This window comes from Gigantopelta aegis, chromosome 11, assembly GCF_016097555.1.
Source record: "Gigantopelta aegis isolate Gae_Host chromosome 11, Gae_host_genome, whole genome shotgun sequence".
NCBI classification, from domain to species: domain Eukaryota; kingdom Metazoa; phylum Mollusca; class Gastropoda; order Neomphalida; family Peltospiridae; genus Gigantopelta; species Gigantopelta aegis.
The window spans coordinates 20,168,186-20,193,569 of NC_054709.1; the positions used below are offsets into that span (position 1 = coordinate 20,168,186).

Here is a 25,384-nt window from a genome sequence, read left to right on the forward strand (position 1 = left end):
CTCTTCTCTCTCACTAACCACTAACAAATTAACAACTAACTCTCTGTCCTGGACAGGCAGCCTAGACAGCTGGGGGGTGTGCCCGGGATAGCGTGGTTGAACCGTAATTGGATATAAAAACGAAAATAAGTTGAAATGAAATGTTTGTGTATTGAGAGGCAGTAAAACTGCCGGCAGGGCTACCGGTATACCTAGTACGGGTATTCGAGCATTTCGTTGAAGCAAGCGACCTTTCATTACTTAGGGATTCTGTGGAGAGCGCGTGATTGCTAAATAGGCTTTTAGCGCTCTGCAATACATATCCGTCGATCAAACTGATAGTGTTAATACACACTATAAATATGTATTAATGAGTAATAATCAATTAGATGCATGATGTGAGAGATACCGATGAAGGCATACAATACATTATTGCCCATGTAATGGACCCATCGCAGGCCCGTAGCATGGTGGATATTATTGGGGGGCGGGGGGGGGGGGGGGGCGCGCAATTGAACAAGCGCCCAAGACGCAAGTTACTTGGGGGTTCCGGAGGCATCATTCAAAGGTTATTTGCCCGTTACTGTAACTCTCTCCGTTAATCTCGATCCATTAGTCTCGCCATAACTTTTACATTCAGTCGAGATGTAAAGGTTATAAAAAAAAGCATAATAAAAAAAAAAAACACAGCCAAAATTATTGGGGGTCCCGGTCCCCCCCCCCCCCCCCCCCCGGCCACCACCCACCTGCTACGGGCCTGCATCGTCTATTCAAATGAGGGCATATTCGATTTTAATTTCAGGCGCGTGTGCAGTGGGAGGCTTTCGGGGATTAAACCCCCTCTCAAGCAATGCTTTTCCAATATTTGTTTTACATTTCACTCAACAGTATATACTCCATCTGCTAAAATTCCTACACACGCACCTGAATTTAAGTGAGGTGGGGAGTGTAGTGGGGGAGGGTTTTTATAATAAAAATGGTTAAAACATTTGACCGTATGTCTGTACACTCGGGGCGGGACATAACCTGATGCGCGGTCTTTCTGGGATCAATCTTAGTTTCTCGTTTCAGCCAATGCACCACGACTGGTATATGATGAATGTCAGGGGCCGTAGTAAAAGATCCCTTGCTATCAATGGAAAAATATAGCGGGTTTACTCTATGACTATATAATGCTGTCACAATTACCGATGTGGACCCATCCCAGACCGACCGTGCATGAAAAGAGCATCTGTACATAGTTTGTAGGGGCGGGAACTGGCTCAGTTGGTATAGTGCTCACCCAATGACCTTTGCTCGTAACTGGCCTCGGTGACGTCGTGGTTAAGCAATCGGACATAAGGCTGGTAGGTACAGGGTTCGCAGCCCGGTACCGGCTACCACCCACAGCGAGTTTTAACAACTTAATGGGTAGGTGTAAGGCCACTATACTCTTTTCTCTCTCACTAACAATTAAAAACTAACCCACGGTAGCCTTGATAGCTGAAGTGTGTGCCCAGGACAGTGTGTTTGAATCTTAATTGGATATAAGCACGAAAATAAGTTGAAATAAAATGGGAGCAGGTACCGGGCTGCAAACCCAGTACCTACCATCCTTATGTCCGATGGCTTAACCACGACACCACCGAGGCCGGTGTTTCCATATTGATAAATTTACTTACTAAGGGGAGATAAACATTACTCTAATTAAAATAGTCTCGGGGATAACTGAGCGATAGTTCTACTCTAACGGAGAGGACTGCCTCATGACAGGACATATTAAAGGCTGCGGTATATGCTGCCCTGTCCTTGCTGCTAATGGAAAAATGTCGGGGGTTTCCTCTAACACTATATGTCGGAATTACCAAATGTTTGACATCCAATGGCTGATGATAAATAAATCAATGTGCTCTTGTGATGCCGGTAAACGAAACTTTACACGCCTATAACAGAACACAGTTTAAAGTTTGTTTTGTTTAACGACACCACTAGAGCACATCAATTAATTAATCATCGGATATTGGATGTCAAACATTTGGTAATTCTGACAGTCATCAGTAGAAACCCGCTTATTTTTCCTACTGCAGCAAGAGATGTTTTTATATGCACTTTCCCAAAGACAGGAAAACACATACCACGGCCTTTGACCAGTTGTGGTGCACCGACTGGAACGATAAAAAACCCAAATCAGTTGAATGGATCCACCGACATGGTTCCATCATGAGACGCAAGCACCTCGACCGAGCACAATCCCACTCCACTGTAACAACAGAGTTTTAGTGGTGTGCCAGTCTCGGTAGTGACTTAAAGCTGGTAGGTACTGGGTTCATATCTTAGTACCAGATGCCATCCAGAGTGACTTTTATGGGCTCTTGGGAGGTGGCTTGGAGCAATTTTATAACTGATCGAGGGGGCGGAGAGAGTGAAGGCAAAACATTTTTTGTCAAACACCCAGAAAATTACATTTTATTTGTAATGAAAATATTGCTTCAGATACAACAGGCATAAAATTATAATTACTGTGCCTTCAACCCACCACTGGAAACGGCACTTAAAGAGCTGAAAAAGTAAAATATAAACAATGTACTGTGGCCATATCCCCTTCTTTGAATTCTATCTTATTTTTTCCACGATATCAGCTCATCCTATCTTTCAACTGCTTTCACTGTCCAACTCCACATCCCAGTCCTTATCTGTCCAACCGTGACACATGCTTATCTTTTGTGGCCAACTGTGCCACACTGTCAGTACATAACAAACACTGGTTACTAGAATAGTACTGATTATTTATTCATACAAAAATATTTCACAGATATCATACAGTGTTTATCTATCTCCTGTAAATTGTACAACAATACATGTATATAATATTATATAAACATCATACTGATACTATATATAGTCAAGTGTAAAAATGCATTATAATAGTTGCAGTTGCCATATTTATTTGTCTATAAGTAGAAATTAATAATACATAATTTTAACTCAAGGATGTCAAAATTGTAATGTCCCATCATTTATCATAAACAGTGGCTTCATAAAATATTCTGGGTAAAAATAAAAAGTAGACAAAAAACTCTATGTCACGTATGTTATAAAAAACATGTATATATTAAAAATGACATCACATGCTTAACATGTCAGTCACACACACAAAATTCCCAATAAAAATCCAAATTCTTCTACTTGTAAATTAAATTATTTGATTTCATTTTTTTAAAAATACATTTTGTCCAAAGAATAATATTTATATTTAAAAAAAATAATTAATAAATCAAAATTGGCTCAACTCAACATTGTGTATAATTTGAATACCTGAAATTCAAAATCTTCTCAGAGGAGCAAGCTCATGAAACCTCCATTACAGAGTTAGACCCATACAACTATCATCACTTCAATGTCCCTGAGTGTTTATTTTAAAGTTAATGATTGTCACAAATCAAGGGTACTAATATAAGAACCATATTATATTTTAGAACATTTATTGTAAATACTTGGGTAATTGCGAATTATTGTTGAACTGTGTGTCATAGCTTGCTAAGGCAAACTATATTTGTATACTGTAATCACTAGCAAAGGTGTTTGTAAAGAACTTGGGCTTGGGCTTACATTGGTGAACACTTTTGTTGGTGAACACTTTTGTTTGTGAGTAAAGGCATGCATAGTGGGGATATAGTTGGGAGATGTAATGAGTTGTGGGCAGTCACATAACGTTCTTGAGAGAGAAACTGTGTGTTAAGATATTGTGAAATATTTTATTCTGTATAACTCTGGGTTGATGACAACCGTAAGTAGATTTTATTTGTTTGTTGTATAACTGTGGTATACTATTGTGTATATGTGTTAGTAGTTGTATGTAACGTCATTGCAAAACAAAAGTATTAGGTAAATCTGATTTATGTAATATTTAAGACACTTGTGAAGTGTGGACATTATATTAAGAGAAAACTGTCTAACATCTGATATGGTAATATTAATATTACATGGTTTTGATTAGGGTATATTGTATTTCAGTGTATTTGTGTATTGGGTCCTGGTGATGACGAACGTAGATGATGTATTCTGGGAGTTGGCGAAGAGTGAGTCTGGTGAATGGCGGTGTTGATAATGGTGAACAGAGAAGATGATCAGTGAATGACCGTGACGACGGTGTCAATGATTTTGACGAACGGCGAAGGTGATCTGAGTGACCCTGACAAAGAGTGTTGATGATTCTGGTGAATGATGGTGGTAATAAATTATAATTTGGTTAATCGTTTTTATCAAATGGAGTGAAAAAGCAGGTTTTATATCGATAAATACCATGGGAATCCCCATGTCCCAATTGCTTGAAATAATTTTGAAAGTTAGTATTCTGATGTCACTGGTAGATGTCGCTCAAAGCACAACAATGCCTACGTCACGACAAATTTCACAGACTTGGGGTACGTTCGTTTCACCTCTCCTGGACATGTTCCAACTGTTCTGTCCTGGTTGTATCCCCTCTCCAGATATCGTAAGACTTGGTTTGTAACGTTTTGGTGTGTCCCTTTAATGCAGCTTGGAATCTTTTAATGGCACTCTCCCTTAAGACAGGAAAATGCACCTGTGATGGTCTACTGTTTGGTATGGGAAGAAAATCATCATCTGTTGAGTGTAATCGGTCCTGCGACCCATTACGTCTTAGGCACAACATAGTATTCTACAAATCAGTATCTTACTGAATTTACTTCACAATTGTTTAGTTTATTTGGCTTCTGTATTTTGGCCAGCTTTCCAGTAACGTGGTTCTGCACGAGATTTATCAGCCATGCTTCCTAGCAGACAAATGTGCTTTCCTACATCTGCATTTTCATGTCCATACTTTGCGTTATGACGTCACGACACTGAAAAACGTATGCAACTATTTTGTAGCCCGTTGAATGCCTGTACAGAATCATGTATATGAAAAAGGTACCGTGTTTAAATACATTGTATTCCTAGATAAACGTGCAAGCAAAAACACTCACGAAATCACGTTACTAAAAAGTTGGCCTATTCAATTAACATAAAACACTTTTATAATTAAACATATCGACAATGTACTGGTCTAAATGTCAAACATTCAGAATCATGTATGAAACATATTCAGAATCATATATATGAAAAGGTACTGTCTTTAAAAGCATATCGATAAACGTGCAAGCAAAATCAATTTACAAGAAAGTGAGCCTTATTCAATTAACATAAAACACTTTTACAATTAAACATAACGATACAATATAGTTCCAAACCTCAGATACACAACAATTATTATGAAATTTCCCTCCAGAAGAACAAGCCACTTCCAAAACAACTGCACATAAAATCTTTCAACGAGTACATCCTTATCACTTGTCTGAAATAATCTGCCTCGCTATGAGTTCCTTCATGATTTCGTTGCTGCCTCCATAAATCGGTTGAACACGGGCGTCGACGAACGCCTTGGCGATGGGGTACTCCCACATGTAGCCCCACCCCCCGTGCAGCTGTACGCACTGCGACGCAATCTTCTGTTGAATCTCAGACACCCTGAAACATAAATTAAAACAGGATGCATTATATATGAAGAGTTCACTTTCGAAACTAATTAAGTGAGGGCACAATATTTCACATTGTTCTGTTCATGTGTCAGTTATCTACTTTAAAATCACGAGAACCGCCAATTGGTTACGTGGTGAACAATTACATTCTAAAATTAAAAGTACCATATATCAGTAATGAAAATGAAAATCAGTTTATGTTTTTGAACCACCAATGTATCACAGAACTGTACTTCAAGTGTTTTAGGACTAGGTAAGCTTAACTCATCGGTTACGAGAACTATATTCACGTAACCAAACAATCGGTTACCCAAGTAAAACTCACGTGAACAGACTTCCGGTTACCTAAGATTTTGAAATATTGTCCCGTTACGTCATTTTGAGAAAAACACAATTTTGCTGCAGCATGATGTACTTGCACCTTGCCTTATAGCCTTTCTTACATCCACAGTGGATCAACTCGTAACATGAGTCCTCTGCCTGACGTAAAGTTGTCCACAAAGGTTTTCATTCATCATGATTATTCAATAAGTTTGTTTTGTTTAACAACACCGCTAGAGCACATTTATTTATTAATCTATGGCTAATGGATGTCAAACATATGGTCATTCTGACACAGTCAAAGAGAGGAAACCTGCTACATTTTCCCATTAGTAGCAAGAGATATTTTATATCCACCATCCCAGACAGGATAGCACATACCATGGCCATTAATATACCAGTCGTGGTGCACTGACTGGAACGAGAAATAGCTCAAAGGGCCCACCAATGGGGTGATTATTCAGTCCAAACTCAATTTTGGAGGGATGGAAGATAATGTAATTTTTGCAGACAAACCCTCCCTGGTAGACTGCACGAAGGACATGTTGGTGTAAAGCGTCTGGTGTTGGGGGAATGTGTTCAGTGGATCTCTGTAGTTATTGTACAGTGAATATTTCTATTATACTGAAGCACTCATCGGACAGTTGTTCTCTACCAGAGACAAGTTCCAGAAAAGCAGCAGTCACGTCTGGGAACACTGTCCACCTTTCCCATGCAGTTATGTTTCCCTTTCCAGAGAAAAAAGATACGGTGTCACATCCCGTCAGAGAATGGATCAATGGTAGAGACTGGCACGGTCGGGTGGAATGGCGATGACTACTTTTCCAGGAATTTGACGAAGCACCAATTCTTTAGCCAAAAAGCAAAACAAATCTTCCTTGTTGCCATCATTTCCTAAGAAGCCCTTCCAGTTTGATGGAATTGGAGAAGTTGAAGTCACTTTCCATCTTTGACCATGGCCACGTTTTTGTCGTATGGAGGATTTCAAGCTGTTTGCAAGATACACATCCCAAACTACATCCAGTCTTGACAGTTTTTAATTGATTAACAATATATAGTGTGAAGACGAAATCTGCATACTCTTGAAATGTGCGTGATGTCTTCGGTGAAAGGAATTGAACAATAAAGGCACCGTCAAGTATCTTGACATCAACATCTGGAGGCCCGTCCTGTGCAGTGTCACTAGTTTCTCTTGTGGAGCTGGATGAGCATGCCGATAGCTAGTTTTTCTCATCTTCAACATGTGGTCTGCTTCATCTGTATCAGACATTATATCATCAAAATGTTCTGGACTCATTTCTTCAGTGGGCAAGGTACAAGTGAGACTGAGGCGCTCAAGACATTGGAGTAGATCTGACTTTGTCTTTGACCTCATGTCTTCATTTTTGCTGAGAGACGGATGTGTTGGTTGATTCTCATGTCTGAACAATTCAGGAAGATCACCTTTTCTGGTTTGGCAGCCAATATACAGCCTGGAGAACAAAAAGCAATCATTCTGCAGGAAAGAGATACATGCCTTCTGTGAGTCTTTCTTCTGCACAATGACTCACATTTTGTTGCATGACAGGGGTGACGTTATCGGTGTGGTTCTTAGCACATATCACTCAACATCATCAAATTGTTTCTGTCCAACGGTGACAATGTCATTGATTGTGATTACTGCTCTGGTATCCACGACGATTTTGGTGTACATGGAAAATAGAATACCGCTATCATCAAATGGATTTCCTACTTCCTCAAAAGCAGTGACAAGCAACAACACATCTCTTTTAAAGGCCTTTTGAACTGCTGTTGATTGCTTATGGTGTTCTCGCTTTGTTGTCTGTGAATGTGATGTTTGCTGTTCAAAGTTGTGAACAAGATGTGCAATTTCTGGTCCTGCCACCATCCATCTGTGAAGTGCTGCTGGATTGGTTGTCAGTCCAACTGCACCCCCATCACCTTTTACCATGGCATTGCACTGCTCATGTGCATGATCAAAGGCACCATGACAAAAAGCTTGATGCACAGATAGGTGTTTTCTGATGCGATGACACAGGTCACGCAAATGCACAGAAAGCCAACGTGCATAGTAAACATGGTCCAGGGCAAAAAAACCAGGGCATTAAATGGACATTGAAGTACACTCAGCGCTAACTGCAGAACCTGGCTACAGTAAGCAAACATCAGCTGCTTCTCAGTCGTGCACCATGCCTTAAATGTTTTATCCTTGTTTGTCTGTTGCAGAAAGCGGTTTCTTGTAATATATGGAGTGCTGCTACAGTCTCATGAGCAAGTCTTGTCCTTGTCACATTTGAAACCTTCAGCAGGGAGTCTGCAACACCGCCTCTGATGACTCCAGCAGAATCCTGTGTGCTGATCCAACCGCTTCCATCTAACCAATCGCCTAGGACTCGTACTGCAGACATTTCAATGTGAAGTCCCCCTGGCATTACTACAAAATAGTCTTTATCAAGTACCTCTGGCCAAGACCACTGATCGAACCTCCTTAGTTATAGCATATAATGGCTGATCCATCACAATTACTGGCACTTGTTCAGTACCAGCTTTGATTATATGGCCACACACACACACACACACACACACACACACACACACACACACACACACACACACACACACACACACACACACAGTCCACGCACACACACACACAAACTCTGTCTGTCTCTCTCTCTCTCTCTCTGTCTGTCTGTCTCTCTCACGTACACAAACACATGCACACACACACACACACACAGTGACATATATAAGCGCCCGCCCACCTAAATCTTTTCGATTTGTATTTGTTTCATTTTTTTTTTACGTTAAAGAATCCTTCAGGAATGTTTGTTCGTCAAATTTCATTCCCCTAATGAATTTTCTGGATCCACCACTGACACGCACACAGACACACCATGCTTACTACAAGCACATACTTTTCTTCTTGTTTTCATTCATAAAAACAAAAAAAACCCGGCTATTTAAAAGGTATGCATCGCACATTTACAACGAAACAACAAAACGGTGGATTTTAGACACTAACGGTATGCCATAGATTTACGCCTCTGATACAAAACAATAAAACAACTGACATGGATCAAACATGAAACAGATAAATGCAGAAGTATAATTACTTCCCAGTTAGCTAAACAGTGAACAAAGTTCGATTTTATCGGTAAGCGCTAGATAAAGTTCGAACCGACCGGAAACACGTCGAGGGTCGAGTGACGGGTTTTTTCCCCCGCTGACTGGTCTTATTATTGGTAGTACTGTATTTACCATGTTACAGAGCCGTAAAATGTAACCTGCTGAAACAGAATGCACACCACAGGCTTTAGATAGTAGATTCATTGAAAATATGGAGTAAACTACTCGTCATTTCAGGTAAACTTTTTAAATGACAAATAAAATCTTGCATCCTTTAATATTCGTAATCAGTAGAGTCAGAAGTAATAGGTGCAGTATGAAATATGCTTTGAACCGTTACCTGCAAACTGACTTCGCTTAACAACTACGCTAGTAGAGTATCCACACAAAGCACATATTTATAGGATATTAAACAAACTTTAGCGAGTAACATAAACATGATATGAAATGGTGAGGTTAATATCCTATTTATTACCCATAATCAATCTTAATTTATATCACTCAACTCGTTTGGTTGACATTACTGTAAGGTCGTAGTGCGCCAGTCGATGACATCAAGTGATGTCAAAGTGTTCTAATGGCATGTATCACTTTGATATGAACCAATATATTTTTAACCATATGGGTAATAATTAAGATTCTGTTTAATAGGCAAAGGTTACTGTTTGCTGTAAACTCTACTGTCATATTGCTGAGTTATACTAATATAAGTACAGACCCTAATCTAGCTGGCGAAATTAACATTTTCTTCGCCAAAAGTTAGCTCAAGTCACCGGGTTATTAGCAAAGGTGAGAAATCAGTCACCATAATATTTTGGACTTTCAAAAACCAAATCACACAACGGACGTCAAGATCCCAACTTGTTTAGTGTCATTTATCACTTGGCACCTTGTCAGTCCGTGTTTTTACTTTGGTGCCAGACTGTACATAGTCGCATGTCACACCAGTCAAGCATTGTTCATTCTCGGCTATTCATTTCAATAATGCCAGAAAATACTAATTATTACTTTCATAACAACACATTATCAGCTACTTAATAAAATCACGTTTTTAATGAACACAATTGTTTTGTTTAAATCTTATTATTGGAAGTAGTAGTACTAGTATATTATATTTAAATATAATACGATTAGAAATGAGTGTATAGGCTAATTCAGAATTGTTTCAAATGAATGCGGAACATGGAGAAACGTTAAAAAATGTACAGATAAATGTTCGCTTTGCCTTTTTTTTTTTATCAAACTTCTCCCCTTTCATCTGGGAATGGAGAAGTCACTTCTACTGTTTTCAATTCTAGATTAAGATCTGCAGTATACTTTCACTGCTAACTACAAAATGTGGAAATTGGTATAAATAGTGTTTTGAAAATGAATTCTATAGTTAAAGTTAAAGTTATAGCACATTGATTTATTAATCATCGGCTATTGGATGTCAAACATTTCGCATTTTGACATATAGCCTTAGAAAGGAAACCCACTACATTTTCCATTAGTAGCAAGGGATCTTTTATATTCGCCATCCCAGACAGGATAGCACATACCATGGGCTTTAATATACCAGTCGTGGTGCCTGGCTAGAACTAGAAATAGCCCAATGGGCCCACCAATAGAGATCTATCCCAGACCGATCACACACCAAGCGAGAGCTTTATCACAGGCTATGTCCCATCCACTCCCTCAATTCTCAGTCTTCAGTGTGACAAGGGGTAAATAGAGATCTATCCCAGAATGATCACACACCAAGCGAGAGCTTTATCACAGGCTATGTCCCATCCCCTCCCTCAATTCTCAGTCTTCAGTGTGACAAGGGGTAAATAGAGATCTATCCCAGACCGATCACACACCAAGCGAGAGCTTTATCACAGGCTATGTCCCATCCCCTCCCTCAATTCTCAGTCTTCAGTGTGATAAGGGGTAAATAGAGATCTATCCCAGACCGATCACACACCAAGCGAGAGCTTTATCACAGGCTATGTCACCAAGCGAGAGCTTTATCACAGGCTATGTCCCATCCCCTCCCTCAATTCTCAGTCTTCAGTGTGACAAGGGGTAAATAGAGATCTATCCCAGACCGATCACACACCAAGCGAGAGCTTTATCACAGGCTATGTCCCATCCCCTGCCTCAATTCTCAGTCTTCAGTGTGACAAGGGGTAAATAGAGATCTATCCCAGACCGATCACACACCAAGCGAGAGCTTTATCACAGGCTATGTCCCATCCCCTCCCTCAATTCTCAGTCTTCAGTGTGACAAGGGGTAAATGAAGGAAACTCACTCAATTCTCAGTCTTGAGTGTGACAAGAGGTAAATGAAAGAAACTGACCACATTTTGGCTATGGAAGCTGTGGAAGCGTCCAGCTTTTTACTGTTATGTAACTCAAGACACCGGTCAACAAACGCTCGCCCGACAGCAATGTCTGCCTTCATTTCTGCCAACTTGTGCTGGATTGTCTGCAATATAGACACACACAATCTCACAACAATAATTATTGACCAGAAGGTAAAATTACGTACCCTAGAATTGTGGAAATGAATGGATACATTTTTATAATATTTAGAGAGATTATAGTAAAAGAATATCAGTTAAAAATTTGTCTAAGTACATGAAATGCAGTGTTGAATTACGTCCAGGAGATACACCAATGCCAATACAATCATAATACTGGATAGATATCAAAACTAATCCTGGACCTATATCAACACTGATACTGAATATACATCAACACTAATAGTCTTATTCAACTTACTGTGCTAGCACAACAAATATGCTATTCAACCTGAGTCATACCTACACACTGCAGAATTCTCTCCCTTGCCGGATATGCGCAATGCTATCCTTGCACGGGCTACCTGTAACTTCATTCTCAATTCTGCAGTCCACCTGTTAACACCTGTTAAGCTTTGGCAAAAAGTTTTCTTTACTTGTAATTTTGTGTTTGTTTTTTTGGTTGAACTTGACATACGGTTGGTAGTTGGGAATTCTGTGTTGAATTTACCATGTCCGACGCGAGTTCGTTGACAGCTAGCGCACGGAAAGTTTGTGCATGAGATGGTTGTCCATTTCCTTTACGACGTAAAGACACACACGTGTTGTGTCCGGACTGTCGGTCTTGTTCTCAAGACCGTCAGTGTGAGATCTGCGCCACGTGGTCTCCTGACCAGTGGGTTCGGTTCGGTTCGCAGACTCAGGGTTCGGGTACCAGCAAAATCTTGTCGTCTGCTTCGGCAGTAGTCGGCAAGTCGGACTTAGTGGGTAGGTCCCATAAATCTGTAGACACTTCGAAAAGTGTCCGGAAAGGGGGGAAACACAAGGGTGTTTCTTCTTCGGTCCGTGTTACGAGTACAGTTACAGATACTTCGGGAGCGCCCCCCCCCCCCCGGGCTCCTATTGTGACCGTGGTACGTGAGCCGTCTTCGTTAGTGACGGCGCCTTCTTCTGTTTGTGTGGCTTCGTCGCGGGCGTCGCCATTGTCGTTACGGTTACCTTTACAAACAGAAGGGGGGCAGGGTGGAGTCGTCGCGACACCGGTTTTGACGACTTCATCGGTTACCGAGCACATGCACTCCGTTGTGCATAGGTCCACTGCTTCGTCCGCAGAGCAGGTGGCCCCGATTTTGCCTTCGATTGCTGACAGTCGCTTCGGCACCTCAGCATTCTCAAGGCCCGAGGAGAGTTCTGCCAGTTTGCTTCGAACTGAGCCAGTTGTTCCGATGCCGGGATCCGTCTCTGATGGCATCCCGACCGATGTTTACCGTTGGGTGGAGGACTCATCCCGTTTGGGTCCTCCGTTTGCATATGTTTACCCCAAGGGTCCGGTGACTTCGGTAGCAACGGACATCTCCTCACAGTTTGCACCGTCTTTGGTCCCTACCTCTTCGACTTTACTCGATAGAGGACGAGGTTCGCACAGATACCCCTCGGCTGGGGGTACTCTGTGGCCGCAAACTCCGACCGTTCCGCACTTGGCGCAGGAATGACCGTTAGGCTTTCAAGAAACGTTGTTTCGGAGTTTTGTGGAATTTTTGAACACTTCGCCTCAGTTGGGATCATTGCTTTTGCAGACGGGACCGTCGGGTGTGGCTCCCATTCCTCCCCCCCCCCCCCCCCCGGTTTTCCGCCAAAACCAGCAGAAACTGTGTCTCGACAGCAGTTTGACGATGCAGTTAGGGATTGTCGTTCGGTTCCTATTGTTTCCGTCTCGGGAGACGCTGCCCCAGGGGCATCTCGATTAGGGGGAGGAGTCCATATCGATCTTCGGGATCCAGTGGACAGTGACCTGGCTTCAGAGGAAGCGTCGGTTGGACCGGATTCTGTCGCTGACCCAGCTCTCTCTCACTTCGGTTCGGAGGTAGAGGAGGAGTGCGATTATCCGGCGGTTCTGGCTTTTGTCAGGGACCAGGTCCGACAGGTATGCGGGGACGCTATACCTCAGGTTGAGGCCCAGCCTACATTCAAGGGTGTCTCCTTCGGGAACCGTTCTTTGAATTTGGTCACTCCTCGTGAGGAGTCGGGTTTACCACTTGCACAGGAGGCGCACAGTTCACTTTGTGACATTGATGTGTTGATCACTGGCAGTGATCGTATCCTGGGAGTGGGTGTTGATGAGTACCCAACGGCACTGCCTACGGGGAAAATCTTAACGGGAGCGCGCATTTTTCGTGCCGACTCCTATGAGACGTTGGGGGCGGATTTTCTCGAACATCCGGCGGTCGTTCCCGCTAGTGTCCGAGCCGCTTGTTCCCCATCGCCGCATGTGTCATTGCCAATCGCGGATCTGGAATCATTCGAACGGCTGGCTAAGTCGATGTTCCAGGTTAATAACCATATAGGTACGTTCCTATTTGGCTTGGATAAGGCTGTCGAGAGCCTTCCCGCGATGGCGAAAGGCTGTTTGGAGGCTGCGTCAAAAGCCTCTAAGCATATCGCTCAGTTATCTGGCCGATTGTTTGCGAACAGTCTTTTGTTACGGCGTGACCATTACCTGGCGGGTTTGAGTGCGTCAAATGTTGCGAAGACGTTTTTTCGTACACGTTCGGTACGGGAAAATTTACTTTTCGGTCCCGATTTTAATATTGTCCTAGACAAGGATTTGTCGCGACCAGTCCCGAACACTCGACCCTCAACCTCTGGTAAACGTCTTCGGGGTTCAAGCCTCCTGTGAAAAAGGCTGCTTTTTTACAGTCGACTCAGATCCCTAGGGTTCCTGACACTAGGAGGCAACCAGGTAACAACCCGTCTTCCGCTAAGCGAGGACGCAAACGTCGTACTGCGTTCCGTTCTCAGTCCACCAAAGGCGCTGCGCCTACGGGTGGTAAGCGGTTGGGGTGAGGGTACGTGAACGATCGGCAGTTGCTTTCGGAGGTACCGTTAGCAACCATACCCGTGGGGGGCAGGCTCCGCCATTTCCTTCGAAATTGGTGCAAGCTGCCTGGTCTCGACCCCTGGGTTCTGTCGGTCGTTCGACACGGTTACAAAATACCCTTTTCTTCGAGCCCCCCTCTTACTTCCACTCCGAGAATGCCGCCGTTACCGTCCGCGGATGGGCGCGTTTTAGTGGAGAGTATGATTGCCGAGTTTCTCGACAAAGGGGCCATCCAGAGAGTCAGTCTGGACACTCCGGGATTTTATTCTCATCTTTTCTTCGCCTGGAAGAAAAATGGGGAATGGAGACCAATCCTAAATTTGAAGCCACTGAACGTCTACGTCGATGTTCCTTCCATGAAAATGGAAACGGTTCATTCGGTCCGGAACCTGCTTCAAATTGGGGAGTGGGCTGCGTCGATCGATCTGAAAGACGCACACCTCCATGTCCCGGTGCACAAGGCATTTTGGAAGTTTCTGCGCTTCCTGTTCGACGGGAAAGCGTACGAGTTTCGTGTGCTCCCGTTCGGTTTGGCGACGAGTCCCCATGCTTTTACACGTGTGGTAAAAGCGGTGGTAGGTCATGTTCATTTGTTAGGGGTTCGAATGCATACCTATCTGGACGATTGGTTGATCCCAGCTTCGTCGCAACAGGAGTGTCAGACCAATGTCGGGTTGGTTTTGGACACGATCCTCCAATTGGGTTTTATTCCCAATTGGGTGAAATCGGAGTTAACGCCGGCTCAGATTTTCACATATCTCGGAGTGGTCTTCGATCTTGTGGTAGCGTCGGTTCGTCCCACCGATGCGCGTATCCACAACTTCCAAACGTCGGCGCGACGTTTGATGGGGGAGCAAAGTACTACGGTACGATCTCTCCACGTGGTGTTGGGCCACCTCGAATCTCTGGCCTCATTGATCGTGCGGTTCAGACGATTCAAACGACCACTCCAGTGGCATTTGTCCCCACGGTGGGACGGTCACAATTGGGACACGATAGTGCCTCTGGGCCCATGGTTCACTCATCCGATACAGGAGTGCCTGTCGGACAAGTGCATTTCCCTATCGGTTCCGTTGCACCCCCCTGCTCCGGATCTGATCCTGTTCACGGATGCGTCGCTGCACGGGTACGGGGCGCATCTGTTGGATCAACACATTTCAGGGGTATGGAATCTCTCCGAGAGGAAGCTTCATATCAACTGTTTGGAGATGGAGGCAGTGCATCGTGCCTGTCTTCATTTCCGGTGTGTTCTTCGACACCGTCGAATTCTGTTGAGATGCGACAATACGTCGGTAGTGGCATATCTCAATCGTTGGGGTGGAACCAAATCGGAGACTTTGGGTCGCAAAGCTCTTGCGATTTTGGAATTCTGCGACCAACTAGGGACCACTCTGTGGGCGAAACACATTCCTTCATCGGTGAATGTGTTAGCAGATGCCCTCAGTCGACATACCCCTGTTCAGACGGAGTGGATGTTGAACAAAGGGGTGGTCGCAGCGGTTCTTCGGGTGTGGGGCAGTCCACAGGTGGACATGTTTGCCACACGGTTGAACAACCAATTGCCGGTGTTCGTGTCCCCGGTACCGGACACATTGGCGTTGAAGTACGACGCGTTAAGTATGGATTGGACGGGACTGGATTTTTATGCCTTCCCTCCTCCTGTCTTACTCGGCAAGGTGTTGACCAAAGTGGTCCAGGAACCTTGTCACGTGACGTTGATAGCTCCTCTGTGGGTGGCGCAGCCCTGGTTTCAACAGCTCCTGTCACTGTTAGTGGCAGTCCCGTTCCGGTTACCAGTGTTGTCCGATCTACTCAGCCAGCGACTGAGTCAGACGGTGTGGCATCAGAAGCCGGAGGTCTTCCGGTTTCACACGTGGAGGTTATCAGGGCTTCCTTGCGACGCAGAGGTTTTTCGACAAGAATTGCGCATCTCGTCTCTTCAGCAAAGCGCAAATCTACCGAGTCGGTTTATCAGTGTCACTGGCGTATGTGGGTTCGTTGGGCGAACGCACGGGATTTCGATCCCTTATCGCCTACTGTCAACGATTTAGCGGAGTACTTTCTGGCGTTGGTCCAAGAAAGGAAACTTAAAGTCACGACAGTGAAAAGTCACAGAGCTGCGATTTTTACTACTCTTAAACAGTGTGGATGTCGTGACTTTTCTACCAACTTGGTGTTGCATGATTTACTTAAATCATTACAATCCACGGTTGAACGACCTTCCATTATTCCGAAATGGAATGTCTTTCTGGTGTTACATGCTCTTAAGGGTGCGCCTTATGAGCCGTTGAGGTTTGCTAGTCTTCGTGCCTTGACGTGGAAGACTCTGTTTCTGGTTTCACTGGCAGCTTGTCGTCGGATCAGTGAGATACATGCTTTTTTGCATGACTTGGTTGATTACAATTCGGACGGGTCTGTCACTTTACGTACCGACCCTATCTTTTTTGCTAAAAACCAGTCTCCAGGGGAAGTTTCCACCTAATGTCATTCACAGTTTATCTCGTACACTGTCATCTGATAACTCGGATAGACTTCTTTGCCCGGTGAGAGCATTGAAGTATTATTTGCAGCGTACGAAAAACCGGCGGCAGGGTAAACAGAGATTGTTTATTTCTTATACCATTAGGCCGGGTGATGTCACAAAAAATGCTTTGTCTCGATGGATAGCAGCTACCATCAAGTTAGCATATGAGATGGCGGGTGATCATGTGTTACGGAATTTCTCTGTTAAACCACATGAGATCCGAGCCATTTCTGCTTCCCTGAATTTTCATGACTCTTTAGATATTATAAAGGTCATGAATGCAGGGGTTTGGAAAGGACGGCACACTTTTGACCGTTTCTATTTCCGGGATATGGCGGTTGGTCCTGACGGTACGCGTAGGATCCAGACAGTCATTGCGGCTCAACACGTCGTGTCTGTGCGCAGGGCAACGGAAAGGGGTCGACCTCTTTTCCGTCCGACTGCCATCGATTCACGCTTCGGACATGTTTAACACTCCACTCTTTTCTGAGGGATGGGGTTTTTTGTAGTGTTGTCTACCGTTTCCTCTCCCTGGGGAGATATTTTTCCTCCCTTTCATGGGGATAAGTTTTTCTTTTGGGAAGCCCCTTTTTATTCCCAAAAGTTTTTTTTTTTGACTCCTTGTTACTGTATGTCGTGGTTCGTCCTATCTCCATGTCATTACTTCAAAGGAGCTTTTTGGGTACGGGTAAGTCCTCTATTTTCTTACCTCCTCCCATTAATGTTGAATTCATGTGCTCTAACGGTGTCATTGCACGTCCGTTATAGCATATTTGTTGTGCTAGCACAGTAAGTTGAATAAGACTATTAGAAAATTTGTTTCTAATTTTCATTATTATTCATACTTACCTAGTGCTAGCACAACAAACTATACCTCCCACCCACCCCTATGAGGCTTTCCCTCGGTGGGTGGACTTTGAACCGAGAATGAAGTTACAGGTAGCCCGTGCAAGGATAGCATTGCGCATATCCGGCAAGGGAGAGAATTCTGCAGTGTGTAGGTATGACTCAGGTTGAATAGCATATTTGTTGTGCTAGGTAAGTATGAATAATAATGAAAATTAGAAACAAATTTTCTAATTCTGGACACGTATCAAACACTGATACCAGAAATATATCAACACTAACACTGAACATATATCAACATTGATACTGAGCAAACATCAACACTGACACTGGACATACATCAACACTGATACTGGACATACATCAACACTGATACAAGAAATATATCAACACTGATACAGGACACATATCAACACTGATACTGGGCATATATCAACATTGATACTGGACATACATCAAGATTGAAACTGAACATACATCAACACACATACTGGAAATAAATAAGCACTAACACTGGACAAACATCAACACTAACACTGGACATACACCAGCAACGATAATGGACAATATACATCGACACTGATACCAGAAATATATCAATACTAACACTTACATTAATACCGATACTGGACATACATCAACACTGATAACGATACTGGACATACATCAACACTGATAATGATACTGAACATACATCAACACTGACAACGATACTGGACATACATCAACACTGATAACGATACTGGACATACATCAACACTGATAATGATACTGGACATACATCAACACTGATAACGATACTGGACATACATCAACACTGATAATGATACTGGACATACATCAACACTGACAACGATACTGGACATACATCAACACCGATTCTGGACATACATCAACACTGCTGATAATGATACTGGACATACATCAACACTGATACTGGACATACATCAACACCGATACTGGACATACATCAACACTGATACTGGACATACATCAACACTGATTCTGGACATACATCAACACTGATACTGGACATACATCAACACTGATACTGGACATACATCAACACTGCTGATACCGATACTGGACATACATCAACACTGATACTGGACATACATCAACACCGATACTGGACATACATCAACACTGATAATGTAAATATTAGACCAAGACCCGTGTCAACCGAACAAACCTGGAGGTTGGAGAGAGTGCGGCCGAAAGCCTTCCTCTGTTTGACGTAGCTGCGTGTCTCCTCCAGCATCCACTCGCAGTTGGCGATGCCCATGACGGCGATGATGAGACGCTCCTGGGGCAGTTCCTGCATCAGGTAGTAGAAACCCTTGTTCTCCTCCCCTAGCAGGGCATCTTTAGGCAGTCGAACATCCTCAAAAAACAACTCAGCTGTATCCTGTAAAAGAAAGAGTTTAAAAAGACTTGAACCATATCCTAGGTAGTAGAAACCTCCCTATCCCCAGCAGAGTATAGACGGGTTATTGGCCAGTGACGTCAAAGACTTGAGCCATATCCTAGGTAGTAGAAACCTCCCTATCCCCCAACAGAGTATAGACGGGTTATTGGCCAGTGACGTCAAAGTACTGTGCGTCGCCATGTTTAGAATCACGTGATCGGTCCGCCATTAAGGGAGTGAAACGTGTGCACAATAATAACATGTGAAGGCATTGCATCTGGGTGCATTTTCAGTATTTATTACCTTTTTAATACATTTTGTGAAAGCAAAACCAGTATGTCGGATAATTAAACCTCATTTAAAGATTGTAGATTCATATCAAAGTTGGTAGAAGTGTGTTAATCATTAAAATTGTAAATAATAAAGCATGTTAATACAAAAGCATAACAAATAATTTAAACTTATGCAAGCAGTTTTCCTGGACACCTATATACATGTAGCCTAATATATTGAACTTTAAAACAGTATTTTAGCCTCAGCGGACAGCGGTATCAGATGACCCCCCCCCCCCCCTACTCCTCTTTTGTTTGTACTTGTCTTGGGCATCACCAGTAAGTGTCAAAGGGGTTTGTTTTGTAATTAACTAGTATATAGAACATTTAATGACAAATCAGAGACACTTGTTTAGTGTTGAATATTGTGGATGATTAATTTAATTTAAATTGTTTTTCTAAAAACAAAAAATAATAATTTTAAAAATATTTATAATAATACAATAACAAACAAATAAATACATTACTAATATAAATATAAATAAATGATAAAAATAATAATAAAGAAATTGAATTTGACGAAGTGGGTGGGGGTGCAATTTTTGGTGTGGCCTGCATGCATTACGTCAGTAAATTATTTATCATTTTATTTGCACACATTTAACACTATAATAACTCCTATTTATATATATTAGAAAAAAATAATAATAAAAATAAGAGCAATATTTGGAAGTGTGAACTGTGACCCACTTCAACCCCATGTGATCAAATCTGGAATATCCCAGAGCTAATAATAGTAACAGCTAAAAGTTCACATCTAGATCTAAGGTCAGTCTTTCTTTTTTAAAATGGTACACCATGTTTTCTACAAACATACATAACTGAAATATTTTTCTATATTTTAGGATGCATTCAGTAAAGTTTCACTTAATAACCATCAAACTATTTAGGCCTACTCGTGTGAGTTTAATTTATTCGCTATGTTTTTGTATTGGCATGTAGACCTATAGGTGCTTTATTATTTATGTTTTTAGTCATTAGCAGATTTCCACCGACATTGATATGAATAGACAATCTTTAAATGAGAGACTGGTTTTGTTTTTACAAAACGTTCCAAGAAAATCATAAATACTGAAATTGCACACAAATGCAATACCGTCACATGTCATTGTTGCGTGAATTTCACTCCCTTAATGGCGGGCGTATGGTTACGCCATCTATCTACAACGTCATAAACTACTGGCCGACAATAGGAAAAACCTGTCTATATCCTCAAAAAATCACCTCAGCTGTATTCTGTAAAAAGAAAATGTTTATAAAGACTGAGTCATCAGATAGAATCCCTTGTTCTTCTCACTCAAAAGAGCATCTTTAGGTAGTTCAACATCCTCAAAAAACAACTCAGCTGTATCCTGTTAAAATAAAGAGTTTATAAAGACTGAATCATCAGGTAGTAGAATCCCTTGTTCTCCTCCCCCAACAGGGCATCTATAGGTAGTTCAACATCCTCAAAAAACAGCTCAGCTGTATCCTCAATGGGCCCACCGATGGGGATCGATCCCAAACCAAGAGTACATCAAACAAGCACTTTACCACAATACATGATAAAGCTATATACAAAATTTCAGCTCAATATCCTGAGGCATTGTTAAAACTCAGGGCTCGAACTTAATGACGGCAATTGCCGTCGCTGAGATATAAATTGCCATAGGTAGAGAGCATTTTGTGCCGTCAGTAAAACTCCTCAACAATGGCAAAATATATACACCTGGTGTACATAATTTGCCAATATGTAACATTTTCACATTTGAAATATGTCTACATATAGCAAAATAACCTTTTAGTCATATTTATTTTCTGCAAATGACACTTCAAAAAAACCAATTGCCATAGGCAGGCTCAAAATTGCCATCGGTGGACTGTTTCACCCACTGCAATTCTTTAAAAAAATTGCCATGGGAGACGAATTCTTAAGTTCGAGCCCTGAAAACTTGTCTGGATAGATGGAAAGACAGACAGACAGACAAAGAGGAGACCTATAGTCCCCTACAGTTGTAACAAGGAATAAGGAATAATGAAGATTTATGTCTAACTAAACCTGAGCTTTGAGTCCGAGCTTCTCCAGTTTTTTCCCTTTGATGAATCCCGGCATCCCAGCCTCGACGAGAAACAGACTAATCCCGTGAGCCGCGGACTTGGCGGAGGTGTTGGTAACCGCGACGACGACGACGCAATCTGCCATGTAACCATTGGTGATGAACACCTTACTGCCGTTGAGGATATAGTCAGAGCCATCTTTCTTAGCATTTGTTCTCACCCCTTGAAGATCACTGGGAATGAAAATGTTTCGTTAACTACAATAGAATCTTGTTGGGTCGAATACACCACAACACTCGAACTAAAAACAAACTCCTGAGTTACACTTAAGACATTGTTGACCGAATGGTTAAGTCGAACTAACCAATGGGTTGAACAATTTCTCGAGCACTGACGGGGTTCGAGCCAACAAGATTAAACTATATATGAATTTTCGGATTAATATCACATTTTTTCTTTTTGAATACACAACATAGAGTGCGTTTGCAACATGTAGATTTCAGAAACAACCAACAGGTCTCTGAAAACCACAATAATAATAGCTGCCAGGTTTCTGCAACATGCATCCATGGCATTTGATGTGTTATTGTGTACAACTAGGAGAACATTGGTTTGCACATAGCTCCTGCAAGCCTATAGTCCATCCTTTTTTTACTACTATGAAATTTACTACATATTATTTATTTATGAGCCGAAAAATAGTACGTTTTTGTTCTTTCCAAAACACTTTTACTTTTCTTCTTACGTCAAACCAAACTGAAATTATTTACAAAACAATTTTTCATAGGATGGGATGGACTGTAAGTTTGCATATCCCAATTTTCGTTTGTGCCAAAATGAAGTAGGTTACCCTAACTTGTTTCTGCATAACCCATAAATGGCGTAGGTACATTTTCCATTGTCAGAGGCCTCAACAGATGGTACTGTATATGCAGGGAAAAATCATTAATGCGTAGGTTTAAGGATCCGCGGAGGCTGTAGCACAAATAACAGTGGGTCAGACCTGTCAACCCTCCCGGATTCCGCGGGAGACTCCTGGTATTTGATCAAGTCTCCCGCTGGAAAAACATTTCTCCTGGGAAATCCTTATTTTCTAAGCATAAAAAAAATTCAAGCTATCGTGGCTGTGTATTGACATTTAGTGTTGCCATATATAAAACTATCCAATTTAGTCCTAATAACACCTCTGACTCGTAAAATGTCTTCCCACTGGATTACATAACGCAAAGTCCTATGGCTGGAAGTGCCAGAGTAGACGGCGAACGCATGCATCAATACACACGACGTCAAAATCACATGTCAAAGCAAGACAACAGAAAGACCAATTAGCTGTATAAACAATACTTGTATCAATGGACGTCTTAGCTGAAACAGGTGGAGATAACTCTATTCCAGATGGCGCGACGATCGACAGGGTCCCAGAAACCTGGTTTGTCTCTGACTGGCTTCAGGTTATAAGCGACCAACTGAGTGACTTGAAATTACGTATCAGTTTGTTTTAACAGTAAAGTAATATTTTAAATATCAGAATGTGTTTTGTTGCATTTTTCTTAATGTCTATCTAACTGGGAAAAGGACATAAAAAAAAAGAAATTGGGGTGGCAAAGTTGAGTTTTTATGCGGCAAAGTGTACCCATGCACACGTTTTTATAGTGTCACCACGAACGCATTGAGTATTATACAAAATATATATTTATTACCTTTACTGTTAATGTCTTTTCCACCATATCTAAGTATATAAATACTAGACCGCCCTATATAGAGTCATGTATAGAGCCGTCATCACTATATACATGTATATATATATATATTTTAATACTACACACCCACACGTTATACCATCGACGTCCCAAACTGCGTTCACCTAACAACAAAAACACGAATACGATATTTACAGAAATATTATTCTATATTTTTCAGCTACGATACGTGAAACAAAATAGATTTTAATCATTTAACGTAAAAAAATCTACAATTTGGATTTAAAACAAATCCATTCTAGTAAACAAAATTGAAACACCCTACAGTAAACAGGAAAAAGTGCGACATTTCTAACTACGTCCAGGCGCATGCGTTTGCAAAAAGTATCGTAATGCGCATGTGCAGTTAATTATTTTCCATTTTTAAGACAACTACATGAAAAAATATATGTTTCTTAATTATGCACAGTTGCCGAACACTTAATTTATTCAATTTTTTTAAAGGAAAAATTCAATTTGTCAAGCATTCTGGTTCGGTCCGCGTTTTATCAACACACATCGCTCACACTTGATGTCAATACTGATAGGCATTACGTCCATACCTGCGCATAGTTTGTAAAATATAAATTTTTTAATGAATTGATTATAAATTAACAAAATTTATATACTCAAAATTATTTACAACTGTTATGAATGGATTATGAATACTATTCACTACAATAGAGGCACAAAAATGTAGCATACCTTTTGCAGATCGAATATAATAATTGAAAACAAATTCTAACAACAGGGGTCCTAAAAATCATAAAAATTAAATTCTTTGGCCTTGTTGATCTGGCACGTATGAGGTCATGTGACACGCATCGAATGTTAATTCATCTTTCTCCATTTTAAGTCAATTTCTACGAGTCATGTGGACCCCATATCGGTAATTTTAAGGAATAAACAAAAACGACTTCGTAAAATTAATGGTTTTAGGGGTTTGTAAAGTTTTGTATTTAGATACTTACTTTTCTCAACTTTATTGTTTATAAAAATGTTCCTGAACTATGAAGAAAAACCTTATAAATGAACGACATGCCGATGACAACAAATCGGATGTTGATTGCGCGAACCATGCACGAGAAAACAAAGTGAACGGAATTTGAAGCATAACACAGTTAGGGACGTTGACGATATATAAAAACAATCCCAGCTTTTCATATATATTTTATTGATTATTATCCACAATATATATATTTTTTCTTTATTATTACTGACTTTCCCCCTCATATCTCAGTACACGTGTAGACAAACGTCAACTGGTAACCATTCACTGCAGTGTATACTATAGACCGTCATGTTCAGAACCGTGCTGTGTAGGAACGTCCTGTACAGAGCCGTCATCACTATATATATTTTTTAATACTCGCACATGCACACATTAAATATATATTCTTTTTTTCCCCCGAGTATTATCCAAAATATACATATATTTTCTTTATATACAAAATATATATTTATTCCCTTTACTGTTATGTGTTTTCCACCATATCTAAGTATATAAAATACTAGACCGCCCTGTGTAGGAACGTCCTGTACAGAGCCGTCATCACTATATATATTTTTTAATACTATTATCCACAATATACATATATTTTCTTTATTATTACTCACTCACCCCCCACATATCTCAGTACACGTAAAGACAAACGTCAACTGGTAACGACTGGTAACCGTTCACTGCAGCGTATACTATAGACCGTCCTGTGCAGAACCGTGCTGTATAGGAATGTCCTGTACAGAGCCGATAAGATTTTGGTCCCGTATGATCGTGGTATAACAAAGAATGACAAAGCAAGGAAAAAATACAGCTATTGTCCAAGTTTGTTGGACACTGACGAGTGACGCGCCACCTGTTTTATTATCTCCCCTGTTCTGAGCTAAGACGCCCATTAGATTTGTAGGTTTGTGCAGTAAAATGTTAGCAACAAGAGTACACTTCAAGGGATTATTTTCCTACGAGTAATAAATCTTGTTTGACATAACGTTACTCACGGAAATAGGTATAATTCCGGTATATTTCACACGACGTCAGTATTGAGCTTTTACTTATGATTAGTAGAAATGATTAGTGGAAATACAATGTTTATTGCATGGTTATACTGTACCTTATTGTAGTAAAAACTTAATATTAATTTATAAGATTTAGGCCTATATAAATTTGTCTTGGGTCTACTTTTCAT

General features: G+C 41.4%; 1 protein-coding gene across 1 annotated transcript in view; it reads right to left on the reverse strand.

Moving 5' to 3' along the window:
• Positions 1-4,369: 4,369 nt before the first annotated feature.
• LOC121385404 (long-chain specific acyl-CoA dehydrogenase, mitochondrial-like) overlaps positions 4,370-25,384 on the reverse strand; it is a 28,805-nt gene continuing 7,790 nt past the window's right edge. Inside the window, exons 6-9 of the mRNA XM_041516074.1 lie at positions 21,461-21,692; positions 18,875-19,090; positions 11,273-11,400; positions 4,370-5,487 (exon numbers count right to left, since the gene is read on the reverse strand). Of these exons, the coding sequence (XP_041372008.1) occupies positions 5,307-5,487; positions 11,273-11,400; positions 18,875-19,090; positions 21,461-21,692 (757 nt within the window). The 3' untranslated portion in view covers positions 4,370-5,306. The remainder of the gene's footprint in view (positions 5,488-11,272; positions 11,401-18,874; positions 19,091-21,460; positions 21,693-25,384) is intronic.